Source organism: Oncorhynchus nerka, linkage group LG14 (genome assembly GCF_034236695.1).
Source record: "Oncorhynchus nerka isolate Pitt River linkage group LG14, Oner_Uvic_2.0, whole genome shotgun sequence".
In the NCBI taxonomy this organism is placed as follows: Eukaryota; Metazoa; Chordata; class Actinopteri; order Salmoniformes; family Salmonidae; genus Oncorhynchus; species Oncorhynchus nerka.
In genome coordinates this window covers 68947070-68962408 of record NC_088409.1, presented here as the reverse complement: position 1 = coordinate 68962408, position 15339 = coordinate 68947070, and the positions used below count along the sequence as shown (strand labels likewise).

The 15339-nt window shown below is 45.5% G+C and overlaps 1 protein-coding gene across 1 annotated transcript in view; it reads left to right on the top strand.

Annotated features, from left to right (window-relative positions):
• Positions 1-15339, top strand: part of LOC115141758 (BCAS3 microtubule associated cell migration factor-like) — a 355332-nt gene that overhangs the window by 92907 nt on the left and 247086 nt on the right. Inside the window, 1 exon segment of the mRNA XM_065000321.1 lies at positions 8177-8327. Within this exon segment, the coding sequence (XP_064856393.1) occupies positions 8177-8327 (151 nt within the window).

The following is a 15339-nucleotide window of genomic DNA, read 5'->3' as shown; positions in this document are numbered from 1 at the left end:
TGATGAGCTTGAAAAACCCATCAGCGTTGCAGTTCTTGACACACTCAAACTGGTGCACCTGGCACCTACTACCATACCCCATTCAAAGACACTTCAATATTTTGTCTATCCAATTCACAATCCATGTTTTCATTGTCTCAAGCCTTGAAAATCGTTATTTAACCTGTCAGGTGATCCTAATGTTTGTACACTGTGTAGATCAAAGTATTCCCTAGCTGAGCATCCACTGCTTTCTGTCTGACTGTCTGTCTCCGTGCTCCTCTTTGCCCTACTTGCTTTTTCACAGCCAAGTCCGCGTGCAAACAATTCAAATTCAACATGAAAATATTTGTCAACAGCTGCAAAGTCTAGACACTTTTTTTCTTCTCGGAAACGGCCAAGCTCATTTCTTGTGTGCATCGGATGCAAATCGGGCAGCAAAAGCGAGATATCCGTGACAGGGCTGAGAGGGAAACCGAGAGACGCTGTTTAGATGAGGATGCAAATTGGTTCGGAACGGGAGGGAGAGAGGGATGTAGAGGAGGATGGAAGGATAGAGGTAGAGCGAGGAAGGGATGTAGAAACGCATGGAGGGAAAGACGTAGATATGGAGGGATAGGGGGAGCTAAGTAAACTCTGAAGGGAGATTTAGGGAGGGAGTGATAGAGAGAGCAGGCCGGGTCAGGTGACATGCTGACCTCTGGTGGGAGCCTTGGCTGGACTGGCCCGGGTGGATTTGCATTGATGGATCTTCTTTCCATGGGGCTGTCATGTATCAGTGCTCAGGCACATCACGCCCCAGTCATTAATCAAATCATGGCCCCATCTCGCTCTCTCGCTAGGCTAGCTATCTCTCTGCCAGACACTCTCCTCTCTCTCCCCCTCAGACAAGCAGATATCCAGGATGTGTTGAGGATATCGTCTTCTGCCCGTGCATGTTTTTCACCACTTTCCATTCATCCCTGTCCTCTCCTCACTGACTGGCCTCTGAAGAGTTTGGCCTCTTAGATCCTTGGATTGAATAACGGAGGGGGGGATATGTGAGGGGGTGGGTGTAGTGGTCCAGTTAACAGCCACTGTAGCTCCACCAAAGTCAACTACACCTGTTCCTCTTTGGTTTGTCAGGGGTAAGGGGGTTAATGTGGTGCACGCAGACACAGAGAGAGAGAGAGCGATTGAGAGAGGGAGAGGGGGGAGAGAGAGAGACCGAGAGAGCGATTGAGAGAGGGAGAGGGGGGAGAGAGACAGAGAGAGCGATTGGGAGAGGGGGGAGAGAGACAGACAACGATTGAGGGAGAGAGATGGAGAGGGAGAGACAGAGAGAGAGAATGATTGAGAGAGGGAGAGGGGGGAGAGAGACAGAGAGAAGAAAAATAGTTGGAAAGAGAGCGGCAGGTTGAAGTGTCCTGTTGGAAGGATGCTAAATTCATTAAGATTTTTTTCTTCCTCCTCTCCTACATTTAGGCCAGCTGTAGCACCATTATGGCTTTACAGGCTGCTTCCTGTTCAAATTCCTCTTATGTTTTCCTGCTCTTCCACACAAAAGGTGGCTGCGTTGGGGGTGTAGTGCTTTTGAAATGTGAAGGGCCCTTGAGAGCCCAGGGCCACTGTTTCCCTCTCTGGTTGGAGAGGCTCCGAGGCCAAGCGAGATGGAGGGCTGAATTCCAAGTGGCACCCTATTCCCTACATTGTGCACTACCTTAGACCAGAGCCCCATGAGGCCTGGTTAAAAGTAGTGTACTATAAAGGGAATTTGGCTCCATTTGGGATGCAAACAAAGTTTGTATAACGTCCTGCTCTCCGAAGGCCCTGCTGTATTGTTGGGCCTCCACATCTAAATGGTCTCTTTTGATTAACACAAAGAAATGATTTGGCCCCACTAATGAAACACAGAGAAACACTTTAATGATCTAAACCTCCTTCTCCCATCACTGCTTTGATTCCAATAATAATCCCAACCCTCTCCTTCTTTGTGCTGTTTTTGTAGCTTGTTTTCTTTTGTCTCTTTGTCCATGCCCCCCCCCCTTATGCTTTTAAACTGGTTGTCGCCTTTCAGATGCAACAATGGAGAAAGGAAAACATTCAGATGAAGATCATTGAGATTTGGTGCGGAAGGTTATGCTGTTTTTCCGCGGTAGCACTTCAACTTGAATCTTTGTAAGACCACAGATTGTATTGTAAAATACATAATAGTATATTCTAAGTTGAAGTGTGTCGTGATGGAGCGTAGAGCTTATGGAGTAAATGGTAAATCCTATTTCCCTTATTGTCTTTAGTGAATGAGGATTATTTATATTGAACAAGTTATTGTGATTTAAGAATTATATAGAACTAACGTTGAGAGTTATGATCAGCTCAACCATCATGCAGTGTTTTCCGTTCTGCTCAGATGACCTACATATTTACTGCAGCTGAAAGTGGCACTTCATATTATATTCACTGTACAGCTTCAAAGGAATATATTCTGCGGATCATGAAATAGTGTCTCATCAAATAGTTCCAACTCAGCTGCTGAAACCAGGTGTGGTGGACATAAGAACCTGCCTGAGACGTTGGTGAAACCAGGTATGGTGTGGTGGACATAAGAACCTGCCTGAGACGTTGCTGAAACCAGGTATGGTGTGGTGGACATAAGAACCTGCCTGAGACGTTGGTGAAACCAGGTATGGTGTGGTGGACATAAGAACCTGCCTGAGACGTTGGTGAAACCAGGTATGGTGTGGTGGACATAAGAACCTGCCTGAGACGTTGGTGAAACCAGTTATGGTGTGGTGTTCATAAGAACCTGCCTGAGACGTTGCTGAAACCAGTTATGGTGTGGTGTTCATAAGAACCTGCCTGAGACGTTGGTGAAACCAGTTATGGTGTGGTGGACATAAGAACCTGCCTGAGACGTTGGTGAAACCAGTTATGGTGTGGTGTTCATAAGAACCTGCCTGAGACGTTGCTGAAACCAGTTATGGTGTGGTGTTCATAAGAACCTGCCTGAGACGTTGGTGAAACCAGTTATGGTGTGGTGTTCATACGAACCTGCCTGAGACGTTGCTGAAACCAGGTATGGTGTGGTGTTCATAAGAACCTGCCTGAGACGAAACCAGGTATGGTGTGCTGAAACCAGGTATGGTGTGGTGTTCATAAGAACCTGCCTGAGACGTTGCTGAAACCAGGTATGGTGTGGTGTTCATAAGAACCTGCCTGAGACGTTGCTGAAACCAGGTATGGTGTGGTGTTCATAAGAACCTGCCTGAGACGTTGCTGAAACCAGGTATGGTGTGGTGGACATAAGACCCTGCCTGAGACGTTTGAAACCAGGTATGAAACCAGGTAGGTGTGGTGTTCATAAGAACCTGCCTGAGACGAACCTGCCTGCTGAAACCAGGTATGGTGTGGTGTTCATAAGAACCTGCCTGAGACGTTGCTGAAACCAGGTATGGTGTGGTGTTCATAAGAACCTGCCTGAGACGTTGCTGAAACCAGGTATGGTGTGGTGTTCATAAGAACCTGCCTGAGACGTTGCTGAAACCAGGTATGGTGTGGTGTTCATAAGAACCTGCCTGAGACGTTGCTGAAACCAGGTATGGTGTGGTGGACATAAGACCCTGCCTGAGACGTTTCTGAAACCAGGTAGGTGTGGTGTTCATAAGAACCTGCCTGAGACGTTGCTGAAACCACGTATGGTGTGGTGTTCATAAGAACCTGCCTGAGACGTTGCTGAAATCAGGTATGGTGTGGTGGACATAAGACCCTGCCTGAGGTATGCGAAAGACGTTGCTGAAATCAGGTATGGTGTGGTGGACATAAGACCCTGCCTGAGGCGTTTCTGAAACCAGGTAGGTGTGGTGGACATAAGAACCTGCCTGAGACGTTGGTGAAACCAGGTATGCTGTGGTGGACATAAGAACCTGCCTGAGACGTTGGTGAAACCAGGTATGGTGTGGTGGACATAAGAACCTGCCTGAGACATTGGTTTTCACTGTAAAAATGTCTCGTATATTTAACGTACACCTAATAGACTGGCATCACAACTCTGGCATCACTACTCCGACGAGCATCACTACTCTGGACGGTTCCGACTTAGAATATGTGGACAACTACAAATACCTAGGTGTCTGGTTAGACTGTAAACGTTCCTTCCAGACACATTAAGCATCTCCAATCCAAAATAAAATCTAGAATCGGCTTCCTATTTCGCAACAAAGCCTCCTTCACTCATGCTGCCAAACATACCCTCGTAAAACTGACTATCCTACCGATCCTTGACTTCGGCGATGTCATTTACAAAATAGCCTCCAACACTACTCAACAAATTGGATGTAGTCTATCACAGTGCCATCCATTTTGTCACCAAAGCCCCATATACTACCCACCACTGTAACCTGTTTGCTCTCGTTGGCTGGCCCTCGCCACATACCCGTCGCCAAACCCACTGGCTCCAGGTCATCTACAAGTCTTTGCTAGGTAAAGCCCCACCTTATCTCAGCCCCCGGGTCACCATAGCAACACCCACCTCTAGCACACTCTCCAGCAGGTATATTGCGCTGGTCATCCCCAAAGCCAATTCCTGCTTTGGCTGCCTTTCCTTCCTGTTCTCTGCTGCCAATGACTGGAACGAACTGCAAAAATCTCTGAAGCTGGAGACTTACAGTGGGGCAAAAAAGTATTTAGTCAGCCACCAATTGTGCAAGTTCTCCCACTTAAAAAGATTTTCATCATAGGTACACTTCAACTATGACAGACAAAATGATTAAAAAAATCCAGAAAATCACATTGTAGGATTTGCAATTAATTTATTTGCAAATGATGGTGGAAAATAAGTATTTGGTCAATAACAAAAGTTTATCTCAATACTTTGTTATATACCCTTTGTTGGCAATGACAGAGGCCAAACGTTTTCTGTAAGTCTTCACAAGGTTTTCACACACTGTTGCTGGTATTTTGGCCCATTCCTCCATGCAGATCTCCTCTAGAGCAGTGATTTTTGGGGGCTGTTGCTGGGCAACACGGACTTTCAACTCCCTCCAAAGATTTTCTATGGGGTTGAGATCTGGAGACTGGCTAGGCTACTCCAGGACCTTGAAATGCTTCTTATGAAGCCACTCCTTCGTTGCCCGGACGGTGTGTTTGGGATCATTGTCATGCTGAAAGACCCAGCCACGTTTCATCTTCAATGCCCTTGCTGATGGAAGGAGGTTTTCACTCAAAATCTCACGATACATGGCCCCATTCATTCTTTCCTTTACACGGATCAGTCGTCCTGGTCCCTTTGCAGAAAAACAGCCCCAAAGCATGATGTTTCCACCCCCATGCTTCACAGTAGGTATGGTGTTCTTTGGATGCAACTCAGTATTCTTTGTCCTCCAAACATGACGAGTTGAGTTTTTACCAAAAAGTTCTATTTTGGTTTCATCTGACCATATGACATTCTCCCAATCTTCTTCTGGATCATCCAAATGCTCTCTAGCAAACTTCAGACGGGCCTGGACATGTACTGGCTTAAGCAGGGGGACACATCTGGCACTGCAGGATTTGAGTCCCTGGTGGCGTAGTGTGTTACTGATGTTAGGCTTTGTTACTTTGGTCCCAGCTCTCTGCAGGTCATTCACTAGGTCCCCCCATGTGGTTCTGGGATTTTTGCTCACCGTTCTTGTGATCATTTTGACCCCACGGGGTGAAATCTTGCGTGGAGCCCCAGATCGAGGGAGATTATCAGTAGTCTTGTATGTCTTCCATTTCCTAATAATTGCTCCCACAGTTGATTTCTTCAAACCAAGCTGCTTACCTATTGCAGATTCAGTCTTCCCAGCCTGGTGCAGGTCTACAATTTTGTTTCTGGTGTCCTTTGACAGCTCTTTGGTCTTGGCCATAGTGGAGTTTGGAGTGTGACTGTTTGAGGTTGTGGGCAGGTGTCTTTTATACTGATAACAAGTTCAAACAGGTGCCATTAATACAGGTAACGAGTGGAGGACAGAGGAGCCTCTTAACTTCTTGCGACTATCAAACCCGGATCCGGGAGCGTAATCATAGCCTCAAACTAATTAGCATAACGCAGCGGACATAAATCTTCCTACAAAATCTTCCTATTCATGAAAATCACAAATGAAATATATTGAGACACAACTTAGCCTTTTGTTAATCACACTGTCATCTCAGATTTTCAAAATATGCTTTACAGCCAACGCTAGACAAACATTTGTGTAAGTTTTATCATGGCATAATGCTATGCTAGGCTCTGCTGGCAGCAGGCAACATTTTCACAAAAATAAGAAAAGCAATCAAATTAAATAATTTACCTTTGAAGAACTTCGGATATTTTCACTCAGGAGACTCCCAGTTAGATAACAAATGTTCCTTTTTTCCAAAAAGATTATTTTTGTAGGCGAAATAGCTCCCCTTTGTTCGTCACGTTTGGCTGAGAAATCGACCGGAAAATGCGGTCACTACAACGCCAAACTTTTTTCCAAATTAGCTCCATAATATCGACAGAAACATGGCAAACGTTGTTTAGAATCAATCCTCAAGGTTTTTTTCACAGAACAATTCGATAATATATCCGTCGGGACAATTGGTTTCTCATAAGAAGTGATTGGAAAAATGGCTACTTGTGTACTTTACGCAAGATTTTCTGCGGGAGCCATCATGTGACCACTTGCTAAATGTGATCCCTTACGGCTATTCTTCAACATAAATGCGTAAAAAGACGTCACAATGCTGTAGATACCTTGGGGAATACGTAGAAAACATAAGCTCATTCACAGCCATATAAGGAGTCATTGGCATGAGGCGGTTTCAAAAAATGCGGCACTTCCTGATTGGATTTTTATCTGGGTTTCGCCTGTAACATCAGTTCTGTTTCACTCACAGACAATATCTTTGCAGTTTTGGAAACGTCAGTGTTTTCTATCCAAAGCTGTCAATTATATGTATAGTCGAGCATCTTTTCGTGACAAAATATCTTGTTTAAAACGGGAACGTTTTTTATCCAAAAATGAAAATACTGCCCCCTAGTTACAAAAGGTTAAAGAAGAAGTTACAGGTCTGTGAGAGCCAGAAATCTTGCTTGTTTGTAGGTGACTAAATACTTATTTTCCACCATCATTTGCAAATAAATTCATAAAAAATCCTACAATGTGATTTTCTGAATTTATTTTCTCATTTTGTCTGTCATAGTTGAAGTGTACCTATGATGAAAATTACAGGCCTCTCTCATCTTTTTAAGTGGGAGAACTTGCACAATTGGTGGCTGACTAAATACTTTTTTGCCCCACTGTATATCTCCCTCACTATAAGCATCAGCTGTCAGAGCAGTTTACTGATCACTGCACCTGTACACAGCCCATCTGTAAACAGCCCACCCAACTACCTCATCCCCATATAATTTTTTTGCTGTTTTGCACCCCAGGATCTCTACTTGCACGTCATCTGCACATCTATCACTCCATTGTTAATGCTAAATTGTAATTATTTCACCACTATGGCCTATTTATTGCCTTATCTCCCTAATCTTACTACATCTGCACACACTGTATATTGATTTTGCTATTGTGTTATTGACTGTACATTTGTTTATCCCATGTGTAACTCTGTGTTGTTGTTTTTGTCACACTGCTTTGCTTTATCTTGGCTACGTCGCAGTTGTAAACTGGCCTACCTGGTTAAATAAAGGTGAAATAAAAATAAACATGCAACAGTTGTACTCATAGGAATGAATGTATTCTACATTACTGCTTTGATATGTACATTTACATTTAAGTGTACAATTAGTTGCAGAGTTTGAGAGAGCAAGGGACACATTCTCGAAGTCAACTAAGCCTGCAGTGAGCAAGCATCAAGTCTATGTGTGTGTGTTTGTCATTCTCAAACAACATGCTCCCTCTCTGATGAAGTTCTTTGAGGCCGTTAGATGTGGTGCCCTTTGACGTGGCCTGATTGTGTTTAGCTTGGGCTCCACTCAGATGAGAGGTGTGTGAGTCCTGTTGATTAGGTCTGATTAACCTACTGGTTACTAGTTGCTCTGAGGAGCCGCATCTTTAGCTGGTTACCTCCAATCAGGGCCATGGCTCCTGCAAGGCCTTGGGGGGGGACTTCAGGATACATGTTTCATCATACATTGATGAAGTTTTGCATGGTTACTTTCAGAGTATTAGACTTGGACTATAAAATAGGACATGTATAAAATCTTTTCTCTCTCTCTGTGCAGCTAAACTCACCAGCCAGGAGTCGTACAACAACTTCACCAGCAACAACATGGGTAACCCTCGTCTGTCCCCTCTGCCCAGCCTCACCATAGTGCTGCCCCTGGCACAGATCAAACAGCCCATGACCCTGGGCACCATGACCAAGCGCTCCGGGTGAGTCGTTCTGCCCTGCATCCAGCCATGTGTTGTTACTGTATACCAAGCCTGTACCATTCACATTCTGTCCATCTCACTACTATTGATCTGAAGTAGCCTCTACGACTCAGTCTGTCCTCCTTTGGCCACCGCCATTGATCATGTTCCATGTTTGCTGTTTATCTGTATCTGTTATGAACCCATTGGATTTGCAAGAAACATCCACATTATATTATATTCAGCCTTGTTTGGAGTATGTTGCCAGTCTGTCTCTATGTACAGCTACACTACAGTATAGCTACATGTCGCTATGGAAACATTTCCCAGTGGGTCTCTCTCTCAGGCAGTATCTGTGCGTGTCAGTGTGTCCTCTCCCGCTCCTCTCCCTTGGTCAGTCACGCTATGACTAAGTCTGTAGTTTTAAGAGGCGGTGAGTCAGAGGAGAGAGACTGCACCTTGAAAACTTCATTTACATACAGGTGGCATCACAATTATGGCTGGATTTTAATATTTTCATTTAAATGTCATTTTCCTGTCATGTTTGAATGGGACATGTTGTGATGATGGAAGCAGCAGGCAACTGGGGTTTCTTCCCAATGATATTAGATCACTTCAGTTGTGTATAAAGACACTCGACATCTGAGCCTGGTGGTTAGAAACACACCATCATTAGTTTGATTCATCTGCACGATTATTACAAGGGATTTGTTTTATGGTGAAAGGAAAAGTTTTTTTTTGTGCATAATGCCCTACTTAGCAAAACACAGTAGGTAGAAAGGAGAGATTTGAGAGTGTAACTGGCAGGTCATCCTTCTGGAGGATAACTCCTAAACTGACTAGTTGAAATGTTTTGAAATAAAACTGATCGGCTGCTTTACCCTTTCTGTCTGTCTCTCTGTCAGTCAGTCAGTGTGCCAGTATCCTTTCACTCTCAAATAGACATGTACAACCTTTTCACCAGTTCTCCTCTCTACTCTATCTATTCAAGTAAAAACAACAGCAAAGTCACTAAAAAAATGCTCCTGTCCTAAGTCAAACCTGTACATTAAACATAGCTGTCCGTCCATTCTTAACTCTCATCTTTCCATCTGTCTGGCCTTCCACTACCAGAGAGCGGATGTCAGGGGCGAGCTAATGAAGCTAGACAGGCAGCTGTGCATCCCTCTCCTGCCCTGCACCAGACCCCCATGTACACACACACACACACACACACACACACACACACACACACACACGGCAGGTTGGGCCCTTGAAGTGAGGGGTGATATCCAGTGCGTTCATACAGACTTGTGCAGGAGTATCCATGCACCATCTGTTTGTCTGTGTAGCCGGCTGTGTGTGCGTGCGAATGGGAAATCCGGCAGCTGTATTTACACCTGTGTGAGCAGATACCCGTTGGCAGAGTGGCAGAGCAACACACCAGCTGGTTAACCTACATTCTCATGGCCTGTCTGTCTGCAACGCACTCCAGTGCATCACACACACCATTGCCCTGCAGAGTGCTCCTGGGGGAAGCCACCACAGTCTTTGTTCTGCCCCACAGAGTGCTCCTGGGGGAAGCCACCACAGTCTTTGTTCTGCCCCGCAGAGTGCTCCTGGGGGAAGCCACCACAGTCTTTGTTCTGCCCCACAGAGTGCTCCTGGAGGAAGCCACCACAGTCTTTGTTCTGCCCCACAGAGTGCTCCTGGAGGAAGCCACCACAGTCTTTGTTCTGCCCCACAGAGTGCTCCTGGAGGAAGCCACCACAGACTTTGTTCTGCCCCACAGGGTGCTCCTGGGGGAAGCCACCACAGTCTTTGTTCTGCCCCGCAGAGTGCTCCTGGAGGAAGCCACCACAGTCTTTGTTCTGCCCCACAGAGTGCTCCTGGGGGAAGCCACCACAGTCTTTGTTCTGCCCCACAGAGTGCTCCTGGAGGAAGCCACCACAGTCTTTGTTCTGCCCCACAGAGTGCTCCTGGAGGAAGCCACCACAGTCTTTGTTCTGCCCCACAGAGTGCTCCTGGAGGAAGCCACCACAATCTTTGTTCTGCCCCACAGAGTGCTCCTGGGGGAAGCCACCACAGTCTTTGTTCTGCCCCACAGAGTGCTCCTGGGGGAAGCCACCACAGTCTTTGTTCTGCCCCACAGAGTGCTCCTGGAGGAAGCCACCACAGTCTTTGTTCTGCCCCACAGAGTGCTCCTGGAGGAAGCCACCACAGTCTTTGTTCTGCCCCACAGAGTGCTCCTGGAGGAAGCCACCACAGACTTTGTTCTGCCCCACAGGGTGCTCCTGGGGGAAGCCACCACAGTCTTTGTTCTGCCCCGCAGAGTGCTCCTGGAGGAAGCCACCACAGTCTTTGTTCTGCCCCACAGAGTGCTCCTGGGGGAAGCCACCACAGTCTTTGTTCTGCCCCACAGAGTGCTCCTGGAGGAAGCCACCACAGTCTTTGTTCTGCCCCACAGAGTGCTCCTGGAGGAAGCCACCGCAGTCTTTGTTCTGCCCCACAGAGTGCTCCTGGAGGAAGCCACCACAGACTTTGTTCTGCCCCACAGGGTGCTCCTGGGGGAAGCCACCACAGTCTTTGTTCTGCCCCACAGGGTGCTCCTGGGGGAAGCCACCACAGTCTTTGTTCTGCCCCACAGAGTGCTCCTGGGGGAAGCCACCACAGTCTTTGTTCTGCCCCGCAGAGTGCTCCTGGGGGAAGCCACCACAGTCTTTGTTCTGCCCCGCAGAGTGCTCCTGGGGGAAGCCACCACAGTCTTTGTTCCACACAGAGCAGCCGTCCTATTCCAACCTACTTTATGCTCTCCTAAGGGACCTGACCAGTCATTCCTAACAGAGAATGACCGATATGGATTTTTTTTTAGGCCGATACCCGATTTTCTTTAAAGTAAGTGGATGGCCGATATATTCAGTATCGTGACATTTGAACATTTGGATGACACAATTTCCCGAAGATGGACATGTATGCATTAATGCATCAATTTTAAAATCAAACAATACATTTGACTTTGTTTATACCAATCTTAATACTTAACAACATAATGATAATACTTTTATTTGAATGGTACATCTCTTGATTAACTGGGCAAATGAAGATGGTGTAGGCATACTCACAATACAGGTGAATGCAAACTCAATAGGAGTGTGTGCATGCAGTGAGTTATTGAGCTTGTTTTGGATGAGTCTATGTTGCTACAGATGACAAACGGTCTATTTGCCTTCTGCTACTATGATAACTAGGTCAATGGCAACAAAATTTGCTACCAAGCCATTAATGCACGTAATATCTAACAAAGAGAGTGAGGGTAGGAAAACAGATGAAGAAACTATGCACGTTCTGTTTTATTGAGAACGCACACACACACGCTGATCTACAGCTTTCTTGGTCCATAAACATGCAGGAAGATTCTTAGGTAGCTAAACCTATTGCCAACATTTATTTAGGCATTTTAAAACACTTCCTCCTTCCCCTATTGCGACAACCATCTAATCCGACGATCAACTGTCAATTTACGGATACGATTGTGGCTGGTCAGATTGGCACACCAGTAAATCGCTAACTTTTCACTAAGTAAGATGGCTCGTTGCCCAAAATGGTGCATGTTCAAAATTATAACCAGCTACCGTTAGCTAGCTACGTTGACGATTAGCTCCTATGTTTATCTAGCCAGCTAGCTAGAATAGAACACCACAGATTAAAGGATTAGTTATCGTAATCTTTGCTAACAGGTCACATTTGGGCAACAAGCTAGCTAGCTTTCTTATTGCAGTCATGTCCTGGCACGTTGACACAAGCCTTATTATTAGTGAATTAACTAAATATTTGCAACAGGAGTTCAATTTTGGCCACTGTCAATTTATCAAGTTCTGAAACTGCACCTTTCTGTTGGAGAATGAGCTAGCTTGCTTCTGATTTTCCCAGCTAGACATTCCTCGGCATTGTGCAGTGCTCGTGGTTTATCCAGTCAGTGGCGGCTGGCATAGCAGCAGTTTTGCTATGTTGAGTGACTATCGGCATAGAGAAGAGCCGATAGACTAGAAAAGACCAGTATCAGCCTGATGTATCGGTTCGGCCGATTATCGCCGTTTTCTCATTAGTAAGAGCCCAGAACTGGAGTTGAAGACTTTCAACAGTTTGCTTCCATCAGAACAAGCCATTAGGAGTAAGGGAGGAGAAAGGATCCCCCCCCCCTCTCTGTCGGAGTTGTTCCGGTTGTTTCTGTGTTTGGAGGGAGGGGAAGAGAGGAGATGGGATGTCCCCTGTGATGCACAGCATCCTGCCCCGATAACCTCCACCAGACGAGGGCAGGGTTCCAGGGTTAGGGAGCAGATAGACAGACAGAGCTGGGTCCAAGACTCTGGGACTCCTCAAAGTCACTACAGGGATGTGGGCTCTCTCCCCACTGTGTACAACAGCCATGGGTTCAGATAGTATTTGTTTTTTGTGTGTTTGAATGAGCATTGCTTTAGAGCCAGATGGGCAGGGTTTGTAGTTTTGGGACCATTGGGCAAAGAAAGCTCAATTAAATACTATATGAACCCAGGTCTTTAGTACAGTGAGAATGGTGGAGGAAGTGACCCCCACATGACCCCTGGTTTGCTGTCGGACATATTTGGCAGAAGTCTGAGAGACAGAAGCTGTGTTCGGATACTCATACTAACCGCACTAACCCTACTATTTGTGGTGTGAATTGAGTGTATAGAGTATGCTTATTGGTCATAGTATGGATATAGTTACTATGCCAAAAGTTCCCGGATGTCTTACTAAATTTGTCAAAATACAAAGTATACAATCAGTGGACACTATTTCCGTGCTTGTAGGGCCCATAATGCAATTCTTCCAAAAATGGGCGTGGCTTCACAACATTTTCAGATTTTATGAACATGGCGGAAAATATGCAGCCGAAGTCCGACGAAGGTGGATACAAATTCATTGCTTTAACTAATTATGACAAAGGTTAAGAAAATGTTGAGCAATGTAATAAAGTAATGATTTTAAGTAAGTTATGTTTCACGTTATGTTGGCTGACAATTTGTTAGCTACGCTATCCTTACGAACCGCAATGCATTATAGCAGTAGGTACCTAACATTAGTTGGCTACTATTATTCACATAATTCTTAGCTAAGGGGTTTAGTCGTTGTGCGTTTCAATGGACATTCTTCATGCTGGCAATCTACTCCGATTTCAGAGCACCCTCGCGCTGAATAACATTAACATTCATTTACGAATGCTCAACACCCGTTGAATATGGCCGGTGTCGGCAACAAAAACGTAATGAAATGAAATAGTTGCCAGCGGACAGTTGCAGTCATCAACACTCTGGATAACATGAAAACAGCCTAATCAACTCTGCTAGGGTTTGTAAAATGGTCAGCGTGAGGTGTTCTGTGTCATTTGTGTCTATAAGTAGCTAGCCAACGTTAGCCAGTTTGCTTTGGTGCTTCACTGCCGTTGAACGTTCGGATCAACACTACTCCTCGGCTAGAGCGTCCAGTGTGCGCAATGAACGCTCCAAATGTATGAAAGGACAATCTGACAGCGCTCTGGATTTACCACGCCCAGAGCGCACTGTGCATAACAGCAGCATCAACTTCCGGTAGACAGGCGAAGCTAGCTCTAGTACGCTCAACTGAAACGATACCTACCATTCATTTACAACTGAGGTGGGCAATTCCAGTCCTTGAGGGCCTGATTGGCATCACAGTTTTGCCCCAGCTAACACACCTGACTCCAATAATCAACTAATCATGATCTTCAGTTTAGAATGACATTTGATTAATCAGCTGTGTTTGCTAGGGATGGAGAAAAATCATGCCCTTGGTTCCCACCTCTGGTTTACAGTATACTAAAATTAACTAATAGTGTGTACTATATACTCATTAGGTATGTAGTATACAGTATGTTAGTATGGGTATTCGAACACAGCTAGAGAAACGAGCACTATCATTTGAGGCCTTGGGGAGCTTTTTAACATTTTAATGTTTTGGTTGTTTCAATCCTGGATTGTATAGCTAGCAAAGTATGCTCAAAGCTGAAACGCATTCAGACAGAATTTGCAACACGTGTTTGAAATGAAACGACAAAATTAAATGACCTGGTGTGAATCCCACTGATGGGTATTCTCCTCTAATGCAGACAGAGATGGAGAGAGCAAGAGAAACTGAGAGAGTGGGCCCTCCTGACCTTCCACAGACAGGCAGAACAGATGACTATTATACGTGTGTACAGTTGGAGCAGCTAGCCACCTGCCAGCCCATTGTCTGTTAGAGCTCTAATGAGAAAAGCACTGAAGACATGGGCTTTAAGAGCATAACAGCAGCTAGCGAGCATTGTGGCACCAGGCCTTCAGCACACACAGCACTGCGTGTGGAACGTGTCACACGCTAAACCATTTGCACAAATCACCCTCTTCTCTCTTTAATGGCACTAGCGGGGCAGCGTTAAGGTCCACGGGTTAAGAGTTGAATGTGTGAACGATTACTCCATGGGAGTGGGGTCGCTAACCTCCCAGGTCCATTTATCACTATCTCTCTCTCCCCTCATCCGCTGTTCCTCTCTATCCAGCCATTCACCAGCTTTGATTCTTAGTGTTTCTCTGTGTTCTCAACAGAGTCATAATGCAAGCATTAGCTAGCACGTTTGGAGACCATCTATTTTTATATAAGTAGGGCTTTTACAGTGTTTTCCATTAGCGCGCCGGCTTATGACCGGGAAACACAGCAAAGAGGAAGAGGTGAATCTGTCCAAAATGAGCCCAATGCGTTTCTATGGGCATATTTTGTACCTAAGTGTATCACCTGCCTTCCTGCCTTTGGGACAACGTTAGGGCGGAGACATGAGCATCTTGTCATTATATACAGATCTCTGGTTGCAGTTTAATGTCTTTCCATGGAGGAGTGGCATGATGCTCGTGAATAGGGTCTTACATTGAGAGTATCTTCATCATGATACCATCATGATAGTGATCTATATTTTCAAAAGCATGTTCATATTTCACGACCTCCGAGGGCTTTCGGAGTTGCCTATATGCGATTGAGCAAAATA